At 45.7% G+C, this 17,358-nt stretch overlaps 1 protein-coding gene across 1 annotated transcript; it reads left to right on the top strand.

Moving 5' to 3' along the window:
• The first annotated feature begins 10,834 nt into the window (after window positions 1-10,834).
• STMN1 (stathmin 1) lies at window positions 10,835-17,053 on the top strand. Its single transcript, XM_027864816.1, has 5 exons — window positions 10,835-10,921; window positions 12,572-12,645; window positions 13,209-13,381; window positions 15,943-16,134; window positions 16,540-17,053. Exons 2-5 carry the CDS (start codon window positions 12,633-12,635, stop codon window positions 16,609-16,611), a joined length of 450 nt encoding a protein of 149 aa, XP_027720617.1. The 5' UTR covers window positions 10,835-10,921; window positions 12,572-12,632; the 3' UTR covers window positions 16,612-17,053.
• Window positions 17,054-17,358: the final 305 nt, after the last annotated feature.

The following is a 17,358-nucleotide window of genomic DNA, read 5'->3' as shown; positions in this document are numbered from 1 at the left end:
TAGAATGAGGAGAGGGGCCACTCATATAGCAAGAATAAAGGATAAAAGATGGGACAGCCCTCATGTTGCAATGGTATTTGTAGAATTTTTAAAAATTCGGAGAAATGTCTCCTAAAGATTGGCTAGGTCTTCTCGGTAGGATCTTCAATGGGTGGATATGCCTGATAATGACACAGGATGAGTGATATGGCCAGGTTGTGATCTGCCCCACTGGAGGAGGGAGCCACGTGGATAAGTCTCACAGGGCCTTTAGAAGTGTTGAGAGATTTATCGTCTGGAAGGTTTTCACAGCCAGCAAACATCAAGCAATACCAGGCACTGTGTTAAGTACTGAGGTTACAAAGAAAGGCAAAACCATCCCTGCCCTCGAGGACCTCACAGACTATGGCAGAGACAACCTGCAAACAACTAGGTACAAACAAGCCATGGAAGGGATCATTTGATCCCCCCAAGGTTGGAAGCACAAGGATTATCATCCCCCATTTTGTATATGAGGGGGCAAGTCCCTTCCCTTCTCTGAGAAGGTTTTCTCTATAAATAAGGAGGTTGGATTAGATAATATCTGATTGTGTGCAACTCTTCATGACCTCATTTGGGGTTTTCTTGGCAAAGATACTGGAATGGTTTGCCATTTCTTTCTCCTACTCATTTTGTAGATGAGGAAACTGAAGCAAACAGGGTGAAGTGATTTGCCCAGGGTCACACAGCTAGCAAGTATCTGAGGCCGGATTTGAACTCGGGTCCTGTGCTCTATTCACTGAGCCATCCAGCTGCCTCTTCTACTTCTAGGTCTATGATCCTGTGATCTCCAAAGTCCCTTCCAGTTTAAATCTAAGGCAATCCTGGTGTCTTCCCTGCCTTTCCTTCACCTCTCACTCCTTCCCTACCTCAGCACATACCTTGCCACTGCTCTCCTCACATCCCTAAGGTGACAGCAGCCTGTTGTCCCGAGTGACCTGTCCAAAGTCATCCTTTTGCTGCTATGGTGCTGTTTATGAAGGACCCGGGCTTCTGCTTCTCTGAATCCTGACTCTTCATCTTCCTATGTGACATTGAGGATGTGAGAATCCCCCTGCAGTGGGTTTGCCAGGGGGGCCTTCAAGTGAGGCTGGATGTTCAGTTTTGCCTCTCCAATTCCACATTAACCAGACCTCTCAGAGAAGAGAAGACGTTTCCCTTTGCTGTCTTGCAGAGGTTTGGTATCCACCGGAGGAAACGTTGCATATGATAGTCAGATTTTTTTCAATGTATCTATCAGTTTTTTCTCCTCTTTTTCTTTCAAAATTATTTTTTATGAGGCATGGCTCTCTGAGAGGGAGAAGGAGGGATACAGGGAGAAGTCGAGGTGAAAGAGAAACAAAAGAGATCAATAAGATATATATTTTTAAAAACAAACTTTCCATTCTCCCTTCCCTTCCCCCACTCTAGTAATGTAGAAGAAATTGGTTATAAAGAACAGTAAGAAGCAAATACATTACAATCTTCACAATAAGAGAAATATGGGGGCAGTTCTGTGGCACAGTAGATAGAGTGCCGTCCCTGGAGTAAGGAGGATCTGAGTTCAAATTCGACCTTAGGCACTGACTACTTGTATGAGCTGAGCAAGTCATTTAACCCCAATTTCTTCCCCCCCCCCAAAAAAAGAGGGATATGACAGAATCAGAGAGGCAGGACAATAGGGTAGGTAGAGGATGAGGACTCAGGAGACCTGGGTTCCAATTTTGGCGCTGTCATTCATTAGCTGTGTGACCTTGGGCTACTCTCTCTCAATGACAAATGAGGGGATTGAACTAGAGATTTGTCCCTTCCAGCTCTAACATTCTATTTTCCAAGACAAAAGTTATTAACCTCTTTTGTATCATGGACCCCTTTGGCAGTCTGGGGAAGCCCATGGAACTCTGCTCAGAATGATGTTGGTGCCTGCATTCATAATTGAAGGAAATAGATGTTAGTGAAAATAAGGTTGTATTTTTTTCCCCATCCAAAATCACTGACCTCCTGAAATCTGTTGACGCCATGTTAAGAACCTGTGTTCTGAGATCTATCTCTTCCATCTCTGACATTCTATGCTCTAGGAACTCTTCCAAAGCTGACATTCTGTCAGCTAATGTGTCGATCTGTGAAGCCTGGATTCAGTCAAAGGGCCACACTCGAGAACCTAGAGCGCTACATGTGGTCCCAAGGCCGCAGGTTCCCCACCCCTGTTCTAAGGCCTCTTCTAGCTTGAACATTCTAAGATCCTGCTGGGGAGCTTTCCAACATGCACACAACTGAGTTTTAGAGATCTGACACAGACTCATATATGCCATCTGATTATAGAATATGGCTCATTATGTAGAAAGATAATTAGCAGTTTCAGTTTCAGATTATTAATAGAAAACCCAAGGCATGCCTTAATGCTATGGATTCATGCAGAAAAAGGCATGAACTTGGTAAACTCATATTTGTGAAATACTTATAATTCAGCTCTCTACTGGATCTAAATTCCACCATCTTCTTTCTGACTCCTGAGATTCCTTTAAAAGTAGAGGGGCTCCAGGGAAAGAGTCTGACCTTGGAATCTGAAAATCTGGGTGTGCCAGTCACTTCATTTCCCTGACCATCTGTCTCCTTATCTATAAAATAGGGATAACAGTAGTACTTGGTTGTTTTGAGAAGAGTACTTTAGCTGCATAAATTCGATCCACTGGTATTGTTGTAACCCTTCTGAGTTAACCACTCCTGCCCTCTCCGACTTGAATTCACAGGTTGGGTTCCCAGAAATAGCTACCCAGGATCAAGGTACTGTGTGTCCAGACTTCTAAAATAAGGCCCTCCTGGTGTGCTCACCGTTCAGTAGACACCTAGATGACATGCTTAGTTTACAGCAAAGGCATTTACAGTAGGAGCATAATAAAAAGATTTACATCAGAGCATTCCCTACCCCCTCTCTCTCTCCCAAATCTGGGGTACATTCTTCCACAAACATATACAACATTAGTGGGGGAAATGAACAAGGATAGAGATCAAGCTTGAGGACTCCCCCATCCCCACATGGGGACTCCTGGTAGAGAGGGAAATTGCATCTCCAGCTTCCCAAGGCCCTTGCTATCTTCTCTGTTTCACTGGGCTCCTTGGGCCTGCTCTCTGCTGGACTCCACTGGACTCTGGTCTTTCTGCTTGGCCCTGGTCATCACCGCGTCCAGCATCTGACTTGGCTGAAGTCTTTGGCTAGGACAGGGCCCGGCTTTTTTCAGGTAGATGCAGAACCCTTCCCCTCACTTGATCCATCCATCCCTGCTATATATCATCCTATATCTCTCCTCCATTTCATGGCTAAACTCCTTGAGAAGGTTGTCTACACAGTTTCCACTTCCTTTCTGTTCAGTCTCTGATGAACTTGTTCAATCTGGCTTTTGACTCACTCCAAAATTACCAGCTGTCTCTTCGTTGACAAATCCAATGGCCTTTTCTCAGTCCACATCCTTCTTGACCCCTGTTTGACACTGATGGTCACCATCTCCTCCTTGCTGCTCCATTAGGTTTATAAGACATTGCTCTAACCTGGATCTCCTATTACCCGTCTGACTTTCCTCAGTCTCCTTTGCTGTGTATTCATCCAGGTTGTGACCACTAAGTGTGGATGTCCCTGGAGGTTCTGGGGACCTTTTCTCCTAGGCCCTCTTCTCCCTCTGCGCTAATTTGCTTGGTGAGCTCATCAGCTCCCATGGCTTCAATTATCATCTCTGTGCTGATGATTCTCAGATCTATTTCTTAAACTCGACATGTCCAAAGCCCTCCCCTCTTCCTAAACTTCTCTGTGATTTTGGAGGGCACTACCAGGCTTGCCACCTATGTGTCATCCTCAACTCCTCCATATCCAATTCATTGTCAAGTGCTGTCTATTTTGCCTTCACAATGTCTCTCTCTCTCTCTTTTTTTCCTTTTTTTTTTTTTTGATGAGGCAATCAGGGTTAAATGACTTGCCCAGGGTCACACAGCTAGCAAGTGTCAAATGTCTGAGGCCGGATTCGAACTCAGGTCCTCCTGACTCCAAGGCCAGAGCTCTATCCACTGCACCACCTAGCTGCCCCTACAATATCTCTAGCTTATGCCTTTACTCCTTGCCACTCCCCTAGAGAGGGTTCTTTCTACTTCACGCCTAGAATATTGCAATAGCTTTCTGGTTGGTCTATGTACCTGTCTCTTGCTTTTCCAGGCCATCCTCCACTTAGCTACCAGATTCATCTTCCTAGATGGAGGTCTGACCACGTCAGTCCCCTATCTAGTGCCTCCATGTTCCTTCCAGGAGCAAATATAAAATCCTTTGTTTGGCTTTTAAAGCTTTTCATCGCCTTGTTCCTTCCTTTCTAGTCCTCTGGCACCTTAATGCCCTTCATGTATTCTAAGATTCAGGAACATTGGCCTCCTTCCCAGAGGGCAACTTCCTTCTCTAGCCACCTCTTCTCTCTATGCTGTATCCTGTATTAGAAAGTTTCTTTCTTTTTTTTAATTAATTCATTTTTAGTTTTCAACAATCACTTCCATACGCTTTTGAGTTTTAAAATTTTTCTCCCACTACCTCCCCATCTCCCTCTCCAAGATGCCCTGCAATCTGCTATAGGCTCTGCACATACAGAATGTAAGTTTCTTGAGGACAGAGCCTGTCTCGCCTTTGAATTTATATCCCCAGGGATATGAATAGGGTTTGGTATACAGTAGGCACCTAATCAATGTTTTCATTTCATTTTGCCCAAAGTTACTTGGACAGTAAGTGGCATTGCTAGGTTTTACACTCAGGGCCTTCTGACCACAAGCACAAATACCTGAAATGTTAGTAAGAGACAGAATCTTAGAACATTAGCACTAAAATGGATCTTAAATACAGCATGTTGAAACATAGCACTCCTAGAGCTAGAAGAAAAACCAAGAAACCAACCCGGTTGTCCCCAGTTCTAAGGGTGGCATGGGATTTTTCTTCTATCAACCTTCCCCTGCTTCTTTGCCTCTGCCACCCATTCCTCTGGTTCGGCCCTCTGGAGCCCAGAGGGATGAGTTTAATTCTTTTCCCCAACAACAATCCTTAAGGGGCTTGAAGATGAGGCCCCTTCTCTGGGCTTAACATTCCCAGTTCCTCCAACTGACCTTCCTCTAACAAATGTTTATTGGTTGGGATGACTAGAATCTGCCATGATCTCAAGGCCTGTGTTCACTGAGCCATTGTGTTTGCCTTTCTCTGGTAACTCTCAAGCTTACTGATGTCTTTTATAAAACGTGGTGCTTAGAACTGAAGATGGTGCTCCAGATAAGTACTGACCAGGAGGGGGTACAGCAGGGCTGTTACCTTCCTAGTCCTAGACACTCCACTGTTAATGCCATCCGAGGGACTCAGAGCTTCTTTGGGCTGACAGATCACATTGTGGACTCACCTTGAACTTCCAAGTCCACTTACACCAAGTCCACTTCTTTAGATGTCAGTGCTGCTATCTTACCATGACTTCCCCATCTTGTACTCGTGAAGACGAACTCAAGTGCAATAACATCCCTTCTAGTTCTGACATCCCCTAGATGCCTTCTAGGTCTGACATCCTGTGTTCTAAGGGCCCTCCCAGTTCTGACATCCTGTGTTCTAAGGGCCTTCCTAGCTCTGACATCCTGTGTTCTAAGGGCCCTCCCAGCTTTGATATAATGTGTTCTAAGGGCCCTCATACCTCTGATATCCTGTGTTCTAAGGGCCTTCCCAACTCTAACATCCTATGTCCTAAGGCCCCTCCCAGCTCTGACATTCTGTGTTCTAAGGACCCTCCCAGCTCTGACATCCTGTGTTCTAAGAGCCCTCCCAGTTCTGACATCCTGTGTTCTAAGGACCTTCCCAGCTCTGACATCCTGTGTTCCAAGGGCCCTCCCAGCTCTGACAATTATAATTCTTGGTCCATAGTCTCTTCCAGCTCTAAGATTCCATATTCAGGATCTGCTATCAATTTAGTGAATCCATGAACCTTCTACGAATCTATGAATTTCTCCTGTAGTGCAGACACAGCCCTAGTACAACCAGCTATTAGAAAATGTACAAAATTAATTCATGGAATCACAGAATATTACAATTGCTAAGGCCCTCAGAGTTCTTCTTGTCTAACCCCCTACCCGAAGCAGGAATTTCCCCTCTATATCTCTGACAAATTCCATATGGCTTCTGCTTGACTATTTCCAGTGATGAGGAACTCACTATCTCATCAAAGCAGTTCATCCCATTTTGGCAATGAATTTAAATTATTAGAAAGTCCTTCCTTATATGGAATGAGCCTCCCTTGAACTTGTATCAATTGGTCCCAGTTCTGTCCTCTGAAGCTAAGTAGAATATGTCTGCTCCCTCTTCAAGATGGTCCTTCTTTATCTGAAGACAGATTAAGTATTTATGTGATTATATATGCTCCCCTTTAGTATTCCCCCCTCCAGACAATATATTCCATTTCCTTAAACTGATCTTTCTGGGGCACGTCTTCAAGTCCCCATAATGTCCTGGTTGCCCTCCTCTACAGAAGCCCTAGCTTATGGAAGGCCCTCAAAAACTGTGGACCCTCACAGGACCCAGTTCTTTAGATATTGTCTGGTGGAGACAAAGAACAAGAGGGGCTATAACCTCCCTTTTCTGGATGCTGTTATTAATTCAGGCGAAGACCACACTATTCCTTTTGCTGTTTTGTCTCACTGTTTGATTCATACTGTTTAGAATCTGCTAAAAACAAAACAAAACAAAAACCTAGATCTCTTTTCACCTGAACCTCTGTCTAGCCCAGGGCTTCCTAACCTGGGGTTGGTGAAGTTGTCTAAAATATTTTAATAATTGCATTTCAAGATAATTGGTTTCCATTGTAATCTTATTTTTATTTTATGCATCTAAAAACATTATCCTGAAAGGGGTACCCTAAGCTTTACTGGATTGCCATAGAGGTCTATGACACGAAAAAGGTTAAGAACTCTAGGGCTAGCCACATCTTCCCTATTTTGTACTTTATACAATTAAGTTTTTGAGCCTAAATGTAGCATTTTACATTTATCCCCGTTAAATTTCATCCTTTTTTTTTTTTTTTTGATTCAGCCTTTGTTCTGGCTTCTGGAGCTCATTTTGGGCCCTGATTCTGTCATCCCATTCTCTCATTCTTCCCCCTCCTCACTCCTTTCCTCTCCCACCCCCAACCAGCTCCAGGCCATCTGCAAATCTGGTCATTCTTTTTGGGGAAGTTTGATGCTTTTGTGATGTCAGTATTAACCCCTTGGCTGCTTCTAGTAGAAGAGGTTTTGTTTTCTGTTGATGCTTTTAAGAAGGCTTCATGGGGGCCCTTTTTGCCTTGTTCACTAGTCAAGTGGCTTCTTCTGGTTTTCTCTAGTTAGAATTGAAAACCTTCTAGTTTCTGGGGCTTGGTAAGATGTTAACATCCTTTAGTGCCATTCAAAAAACAGTCCCTGAAAGAACGGGGATTACCTGGTTTTAAAAGCCCCCTTTACTGCACTCCAGGAAGACCCTTGGGGAGGTGGGTCACAGCAGTGAATCAAAATACAAAGAAAAAAAACCACACGGAAGACTACAGGAAATTCCTATTCCTCTAATGAACTACCCAGAAGCCAAGCAGCATCATTACAAAAGATTAAAAAATCTACATGAATTCTAACAACTCGGTTCCTAGCTGTGGTTTCCATGGAAATAGGCCAGCTCAGGGAGGGGGAAAAAAAAGAGGTGAGGGGAGTGGTTTAAGTGTTTTAAAACAATCAGTATTGTGAAAGATTTACTTTTTGGGCTGTCACAACATTAATGCTGGGTAATGTGGGATTTTTTTGTGAAGTAATTTCTTGTTTTTTAAAAAATATACACCCAATGGGGTGGATCTCTTACTGCAAACCCCTGTTCTGGTAACAAAAGCCTAAGGTTTGGTTCGATGGATAACCAGATCCTTTTCTCTTTTGACTGTTCGTGCACATATATATGCATATATTGGGCTGTTCATATGTGTGTATGTGTATATATATATATATATATATATATATATATATATATGGATGGGTAGATAGACAGATAGATAGATATAGCTCGAGCTATCAATCTAATCTTGACTTCCGAGCTGTCACCTTTGAATGCTCTCCCTTCCTCTCAGCCAGATTGATTATGTATGGCTTTCCCACAGGCAGATGGGAATATCTGTGGCCATTGCCTGGTGGTAAAGCTTGATCTGGGAGGGGAGAGCCCTTTCTGACTTCAGAAGCTGCACTGTTACTGATGGGCCTACATGCCATGGGAAAAGCAAGCAGACTGGCTGACAGTGGCTGGCCGTGGTCCCTGCATGGGTGGACCCCTTCAACAGTGGATTGTTGCAAAAAATGCTGCAACAAGCATATTTCCGAACAGCACGGGCTCATTTCAGGCAACAGCGCCTACTGACTGTTTCCTTTGTGTCAGGAGTCTGTCCTTGGAGCTGTGAGGTTCTAATTGTCCAGGGTGCTTCTTAATTGGCATTTAACCATTGCGCCTCCCTGGTGATTGCCTAGGATGGGAATCTTTTCAGGAAGCGTTATTGTGTCTGTCTGGAGAGCCAGTCTTTGGTCCCAGGGTTCTGGAACATGGTCCCAGAGCAACAATTTGATTTCCCTGAATCTGTCAGGCACAAGACACAGTAGTGCTTGAGGGTGGGGTGGATGGTGGTCTCCATAGGACCTGTTTGGGTTTCAGTTTCTGGCTCCGATCTCTTTGCCATCAGACCTCAGTCGGACCTCTGAGGATTCCCCAGGGTCAGTTCAATCTCCTTCTATGATCAGAAGACACTGAATCAATCCAAGGCAGGGAGAACAACCCTGTGGTTTCTTTTGTTTTGATTCTTAAAAGAAGCTCAGCTCAGATCTCCCAAGCACACGTCCTCAGAACAAAAGCAACACAGAGATGTGAATGTTACATGGGTTGTCTGGGGCTGTATTTCTTCCTCCTTTCCTATCCTCAGGCAAATGGCTTGGCAGAACAGATGGGGTCTCTCCATCCTAAAATCCAGAGGGGCATTCATAGCCCAGAAAGGGGATCAGATTCCTGAGGCACCACTGCTGCCCCTCTGCTTGCAGGACCTCATATCCACAGCATCACAACTAGGAACCTGGGGTGGGGGGGGGGGTAATCTGCTGATTTAAGAGATTGCAGAAGAGGGAGAGGTCTGCCGGGACCCAAGCTGCCCAATCCTGGGGTCAGGAGGATCTGAGGATCTAAAGACCAATACTGGTGACCCTGGCTAGCTGGGGGAGGAGTCAGGAGCTGTCAACATTGGTTGTTGTCACAAGCTTGTGGGGGTATGCTGAATGTGGTGACAGTAGGCTGCTGAAGGCTGACCAGCTGCACGTTCTGTCCAAAGGGTCTAGGTGTTCAGACAGCCTCATTTTAGGGATTGGGATTTAGAGCTGGAAGGGACCTTAGAGATGACCTAGTCTAACCCCTCATTTTACAGAAGTTTAAACTAAGTGAGATCCAGTGAGAGGACGTCAGAGCTACAGGGCCCTAACCTCACAGCCCATCGAGTTCACTGCCCCCTTCCCCTTCAGATAAGGAAACTGAGGCCCAGAGAAGTTAAGTAATTTGCTTAAAGACACACAGCAGAGTTAGTGACATAGTTAGAATTAGAACTTGGGTCTTCTGACTTCAAATCCAGGATCTTTCCCTGCACCACCTGAGTAAGGGCTAAGGGAACATCCTATATTACAGAGGACTGAACAGAGACTTCAGTCCCAATCTGTGGCCAGGATAATTACAACACTGCCCTTCTCCCCTTCCAACCAGAAACTGCTCCCAGCTCCAGCTTCACACCTGAACCACACCCCATTCATGTACTGGGACTGCATTTCTTGAGAAGCTAGGGGATGGGGTGGGGGGAGAAAGGGAGGTGGAAGGATGAATGGGGAAGGGGAGAGAAAAAGAGGGTAGAGAGAGAGAAGAGGGGAAGGAAAGCATAGAAGGATGTAAAGAGGAAGGATACCTGAAGGCTGTAAGAAGGAAACATTGAAAGGATGGGGGGATGAGGGAATGAAAAGACGGGTGAGAGAAGGTTAAAGAAGAGATGGAGTTGGGAAGAGAGGGATGGAGGGGGAAATGAAAACAGGTGGGGACCGCTGAAAGGGTGAAGAACCAAAAAGAAGGGTTGGGAGGGAGGGACAGACTAAAGAAAGGAATAGAGGGAGAAAATGAAAAGGTTTGGGGGAATGAAGGAAATTGGAAGGGAAAGATGGAGGGAGCAATGCAAAGAAGGGAAGGTGAGGTTAAAAAAGATGGAAGAGGAGAATGAAAAGAAGAACAGGGAGGAAAAGGGAGAGATGGAAGGTTGATGGAAAGAGTAGGATAAGGAAGAATAAAAAGGGCTGGAAAGTTAGGGTAAGGATGGAGTTTGGGGAGAATGGAGGGGGAAGGTTGGAAAGAGTGAATGAAAAGGGCAGGTGGGTAAGGGAAGGACAGAGGGGGAAAATGAAAAGAAGGAAAGGAAAGGGAATGTAGGGGCTGAGTTAGAGAAAGGGAGGGAAGGATGGAGGGGAGGAATGGAAAGAAGGGCAGGTGGGTAAAGGAAGGATGGAAAGGGAGAATGAAAAGGAAAGGGAGGAGAGAGGGACTGAGTTGGAGAAAGAGAGGGAGGGAAGGATGGTGGGGAGAGAATAAAAGGGTGGGTAGGGTAAGGGAGGGATGGAAGAGAATAAAAAGAAGGGCGGGGAGGGTAAGGCAGAGACGGAGCTGGGAGGAGGGAGGGAAGGATGGAGGGGGGGAGAATGAAAAAAGCAGGGCGGGGAGGGGAGGGGGCCGGCACGTGCCGCCGAGCTCAGCCAATGCGGAGCCCCGCGGGGCGGTCACGTGCCGCTGTTTGGCGCTTTTGTGCGCGCCCCGGTCTGTTGGTGCTCGGAGTGTGGCCGGGCGGCTCGGACCGAGCAGGTGGGTGCGGGGCCCCGCGCAGTGGCGGCGGGAGCAGCACAGGCATTGGAGGGCGGGGGAGGTGGGCTGAGCTGGACGGCCGGCTGTGGCTAACGCTGAGCTGGATGGCGGCCCCGCGGAGTGGAGTGGAGCGGGGCGGGGGCCGGGACGGTCCGGGGTCCGACGGGCGCTGCTTTGTGTCTGCGCCTGGCGGAGCTTCTCGCGGAGGCTTGGGGGTACTTGGGACTCCGGGGCTGCGGCGGCTGCGGCGGCGGCTTGGGCGGGGCCCCGGCCCTGTAGGGAGTGCGGAAGTGGGTCGGAGGAGACAATAGGGGGCGGGGACCCTCCTGCGGACGGGCGCGGCCCTCATTGTCCGAGGGACCCGGGGTCAGCAGTCGACCCCCGCCCCGACCCGGGACTGCTTGACTGACGGGCAGCCCGGCCTTTGTGCGGGCGCCGCCAGGGCCGCGCCCACCCCTCGAGGGCTGCGACCCCCACCCACCCGAGCCGGGGCGTTGACGGACAGCCCGCGGGGGGAGGGGACCCCACCCTGACTTGAGGGACGCCCCCCACCCTCCGCCTATGCGGGGAGCACGGGTGGGGGATTTGGCGGGAGGGGGGGAAAGCCCGAGGAGGGCGGAGTTCCCCGGATGGGACCGTTAGCTCCGCCCATCGCCCCCTCCTTTATCTTGAAGCTCCAGCGCGCGCGTGCGCGCGCTCCCCAGCTCCGGGATGAGGAGCGTTCGGGGCGATTTCGAAAAGGCGCGGGGAGGGAAAGGGGCGGGGCCACGGGGGCTGGGCGCCCGGCGCGTGGTGATTGGGCGAGCACGGCCTCCTGGGGCTAGGGCCACGCCCCTCGCCGGGGCAGGTGGCTGGATGGCTGTTAGGCCTTGTAGCCTGGGCCGGCTGTCACCTTCTTGGCCTCTGCTTGTCCCGGTGTCCCGACGAATGCAGCGAGTAAAGCTCAGTCCGGATTCTGGGAGCCGTGGGACCCCGGGGCACCTCGAACCAGAGACGTGACGATGTCTTTGTGACCCTCGGGCAGGCCCCTGGCCAAGCTGTAGCCCCCGCCTGCTGTCGTGCCCGAGAAACAATAGGAATTCGTTATTCCGGGTTACTATTATGGGAGCTCTGTTTTCCACCGAGGCCTGACACTGAGAGCAGAGGTAGATCTCTCTGCTACACAATGGATGGATTGTACATGGAGTGCCTCAGGCGCTCTTCTTGTAACAATGCTTCTAAAGCTAGCCCTTGTCCCGTGGGGGGGGGGGCACCCCGTGTGAGAGAGTAATTTTTATTCATTTCCAAACACATTTTTGCATCTGTGTAATTTTACCCTGTTCTCATAAAAAAGTTGTTTATTTTTTTTACTTTGAATGGTTCGAGTTCAGCAAATCCCATGATTTTCTTATGGTTTCCTTCCATTGTGTTACCAGTATTAATATTGCCCTCTAGAAAATGTCATTTTAACAATTATGTCATATCTTTTGGTCTTGCAGTATTTTATAGATTATGGTCATCTGACTTAGTAGCCAAAGATACCTTGTTTTAATTCTGCTATGGTAGTAGCCTTTTTCTCCCTCCCTGGTACCTGAATAATGTTTGCTGAGACCTTTTGTGCTGAAATGCATGGGGCTTGATTTTTGTACTTTAAAAAAAATTAATTTTCAGGATATTCTCCACCGTGTGGATTGTCTAGAGTACACTGCCAGTCTCTTGTCTTCTATTCACCATGGCTTCTTCTGGTATGTAATAATAAACTTACAGAAATTAAAGAAAATAAGCTTAAAATTTTAGACTAGGAAATAGCTGGGGTCCAAATCAAGCACTGTAGCATTTAGTGGAAGGCTGATCTAACCATATGTATTTGCCTTTGTTTGGGTAGGGGGAGGAGTTTAACCAGAAAGAAATTATAAGCTAACACTTGAATGGTCTAAAAGCGTATAATTCACTTAGTTTGTTATTAACGTCCTTCAAAGTAGGGATTTGGACTCCTACAAAACATCTTGTTAAGGAAAATAACTAACAATTACTGATGCTTTGACCACAAGAATTAACCCCAAAATATAGAGCCCACTGAATTCTGGAGGGGAAGAGTGAAAGGGGGTTTGGATTTCAATGTAGTGTAAAGAAAAAATGTTTTGTGGTTAGATGTTTTGGTAATTCTTTATTGCCTGATAAGGTTAGCACAGATTTGCTCAGTCATAATTCAGTACCTTAAATTGTTCAGGGCTTTAGAGGATCATAATTAGAACATTGGCAGCTTTTCCCAAATACTCTAGAAACATGATCATCATCCTGTGTCTAGATATCCAGGTGAAAGAACTAGAGAAGCGTGCCTCAGGGCAGGCATTTGAGCTGATACTTAGTCCTCGTTCAAAAGAAGCAGTCCCAGAATTCCCCCTTTCCCCTCCGAAGAAGAAAGATCTTTCCCTGGAAGAAATTCAGAAGAAACTAGAAGCTGCAGAAGAAAGACGCAAGGTAAACATTGTTGTCATTTGTATTGGACACATCAAAACCCATTTTGAGCTCTAATTAAAGGACTTCAAAAGTTCTTGTTCATCTCTTACGTTATTTGGTAATGTGCCAGTTTCTTCCATTGTCTCCAAGCAGCTCTTTTAGGGAAAAACTAAGCATTTATTTTGAAAGTTGCAACAATTTAATAAAGCTGTCATTTAACCAAGTGATAACTGATATGCTTTAAGCAGTATTTGTGCTTTGAATGTGTGTATTCCCAGTAGTATGGAGCAGCTAGGTGTCAGTGGATAGAGCCTGGATCTGGAGTCAGGAAGATCTGAGTTCACATCCAGCCTCAGACACTTACTAGTTGTATGACCCTGGGCAAATCACTTCACCCTGTTTGCCTCAGTTTCATCATCTATAAAATGAGCCAGAGAAGGAAATGGCAAACCACTCTGGTATCTTTGCCAAGAAAACCCCCACATGGGTCCATGAAGAGTCAGTCAGTCATGACTGAAATGACTTAACAACAACCAACAAAAATTTCCAGAAGTAAAGTATTTTGCATTGATCTGTCTATATTTTTCTTTCTGACCATCAGTTTACAAGTAGCAGTTGTACATGTGGCCACAGAATAGTATAAAACTCAGTGCTTGGAAAGCTCAGACTTATGATATTGGCCTGTTCTATTTTGAAACAGAGGAACTGAGTTTTCAGGGACTTGCAAGGTCATCTATTAAGTGGTCAAGTCATAGGAGGTTTACCATAGGGTTTTCTTCCTGTTTTTTACGAACTTCTGGGCACATTATTTAATTTGGTTCTTAAAACCAGCCATCAGATATCTACCTCATGCAAGTGTGGTGCCAACATTACTCTCATTTTCCAGATGAGAAAATAATTTCATAGAGTTTAGCTGACTTGCCTAGGGTCGTACACCTAGTTAATAGCAGAACTGAAGCTGGAACCTAGACTTCCTAACTATTTGTACTGAGCCATTAACCAAGCATTATAAAACCACCTGTATTAGGATTCTGATTTGAAATGAGCTACCTAGCTCCTCTTTTGTAGTCCTGTCAGGGTAGATCAAACTCATACTGAGCACAGTGATATTTTGAGCATTGTGACTTGACTCATAGTACAAATGGATCACTATAATAATGAGCTGTTATAATGCAGTTCTGTTGTAATAGAACTGGATGAGTGCCTGCTATCTACTAGAAAGGCAGCTGTAGTATAGTCAAAAGAGGACTGAATTTGTAACTAGAACTACCATATTCAAATCTGAATCAACTGCTTAGAATCAGGATCAGAGCAGGAAAGAGCCTTAAAAAGTCATCTTATCCAACCTTCTCATTTTACAGATGAAGAAAATGAGGCCCAAAGAGGTTAAGTGTCTTTCATAAGATTCTAACTGGTGACATTTAGTAAACTAAAGGTGGCAGGATCAAATGTGTGAAACTATATATATGTGTGTGTGTGTGTGTATGTATACATATACATATAATGCTTTCATAATCTCTAAGCGCTATAGAAATCTAGGTAGTAGTAGCAATAATGTACTGTTGCTGAATAGGTATAAGAAACTGTCATCCAGACTACTAATATAGGCTCTAAGGCTGGAAATGGCCTAGGGAGTAGCTGAATGTTGTTTCTCTAAGAGCAGAGTAGAAATCCTCCTGGCCCAGGGGTGGGAACCTGTGGCCCTCTGGGTCCTCATATTTAGCCCTTTGACTTCACAGTGAAGTTTGGATTCAGTCAGAGGGCCGAACTTGAAAACCTAGAGGGCAACATGTGGCCTTGGGGCCCCAGGTTCCCCACCCCTGTCCTGGCCCATATGCTGAGCAGGGAGAGTGACTTGCATTTGTGTATGAATGTTTTCATTTGTCAGTAAGCCCAGTCTTCTGCAGTATTTGGGTATTGATGCCAAATACCAGATCTTTTAACATTAAAACTCAATGTCCCATTTCACCTTTTAAAAAACACATAACTACATTAGTTTTTATTTATATAGTACTTGATTCCAAAGTGCTTTTTAAAAAACGAGATCATAGGTTTAGGACTGGAACTTTAGAGGCCATCTATTCTAATCTCCTATTTTTCTCATTTGATTGTCACGATCTTAAGGAATAATACATTCCAGAATGATCTCCATTTGTAGATGAAAAAGAATCTCAAGGAGGTGAAATGACTCACTTGAGTCACCCTGCCAAAGCTGCATCTAGAGCCCAGGTTTACATTACACTACCCTCAGTCTAGAGATATATCTCCGTGGAGCCCAGCTTCAAGTGGTTCACTTAAGGAATAATTTGACAAAAACCACTTTTGACCAAACATGGGCGTTTTTCTGATATAAATGTTGGCTCTTCCCTAATCCATTCCTCGCCCCTCCCCCTGCACCTAATATCTAAAAGCATGACCACAGAGATTTTACCTCATTCTTTAGTAGGCAAGATTAAGCTGATGGCTTGAGAAGTGTTGAAGAGAACCTTCTCTCTGCCTTTTTACAAACACTTCTGTGTCTATTTTAACTGACTTACCCAGCTCATTTCAGAGTTCAAGGTCTGGACCTTATTTTCTTTCAGTCCCATGAAGCTGAAGTCTTGAAGCAGCTTGCTGAGAAGCGGGAACATGAGAAGGAAGTGCTTCAGAAAGCAATTGAAGAAAACAACAACTTCAGTAAAATGGCGGAAGAAAAACTGACCCACAAAATGGAAGCTAACAAAGAGAACCGAGAGGCACAAATGGCTGCTAAGCTGGAACGCTTGCGGGAGAAGGTAGGTCTGGGCCCAACACCTCTTTGAGGAATTAACGACATGACTTGAGTTAATTGTCTACGTAGAAAGAATGTGTGAGCTGGGATAATTGGGTTTTACCCCCTCATTTGGTGGAAGGAGGAGGTAGATGACCATCTGTACCTTGTGGGGCTCATCCCAGGAAGTGACCTCTGCAAATCCTTTCATTTTGTTTTAGTTTAAAGAACAGAAGGAGCCTGTCGCGTACGGTGTGTGATTGCACACTGGCAGGAGAAAGCTTAGGTGTTAGAAGGCATGCATGCAAATGACCTAGGGCAGGAAGGCCCTCTGCAGCCCAGCTGGTGGGTGTGGGACATCCAGTCTACTGGCGGCCCTTTCATGGGCCATGTGTGCGTGTGTGTGTGTGCTCTGCCTTGTTTTCTCCAGGATAAGCACATGGAGGAGGTGCGGAAGAACAGAGAGTCCAAAGACCCTACCGACGAGAACGAAGCTGACTAGCTGGCCAAGAGCTGGCTTCTCCCCCTCCCGAGCATCCAAAGACTGAACTGGCCAGTGTCGCTTTTATTTTATTCCTCCTGACAAATATTCTAGAAACTGATGTAGAACTGCATAGGTAGATCCAAACTGTACAGATGTTGTTTTGGGGGCAAAGGGGGAGAAACTACAAGTGTTTTGCTCTTTTTCTAAAGTGTTGAAGTCTTTCTAACGTAGCTATTTTTCTTGTTGCATCTTTTCTATTCCGGTATGCTCGGTGCTGGGTTAATGGCTAGTACTGTATTGGCTCTGTGAAAACGTTTGTGAAAGGAATCTGTAGTATGCTTCTTTCCAACTGTTAGATGCTGAATATATCTGTCTGTTCACTTTTGAAACCTGACCTTTGTCCCGGTCTTTCCAGATACTACTGTACTTGAATGGTTAATAAAACTGCACAGTGCTGTTATGGCAGTGAGTTCTTTCTACCCAGGTTTTAACCACTTCAGCTGAATAGAGCTGCCCAGTTTAAGTTGGATCCCAAAGTTGTTCTGGGTTGGCTGAATGACTTAGCATGTACTTCAGCATGATCCGTGCCCCTTTTCTTCAGACATCGTTCTGGAGTTGTCCGTCTTCTACAATAATAGCTTTGTTTTGACGCCTCAGCCCAGATCAGCTGTTACTAATCTTTCCGGATGTTTATTCACACACAATCATTTTCTGTTTTTGTGTCCCTGTTTAATTCAGATGAAAATCACAATTGGTACTGTAACA

Source organism: Vombatus ursinus, unplaced genomic scaffold (assembly GCF_900497805.2).
Source record: "Vombatus ursinus unplaced genomic scaffold, bare-nosed wombat genome assembly UNPS02014777.1, whole genome shotgun sequence".
Lineage (NCBI taxonomy): Eukaryota > Metazoa > Chordata > Mammalia > Diprotodontia > Vombatidae > Vombatus > Vombatus ursinus.
The sequence above is the reverse complement of the archived record's forward strand: the minus strand, read 5'-3'. Positions and strand labels throughout refer to the sequence as shown.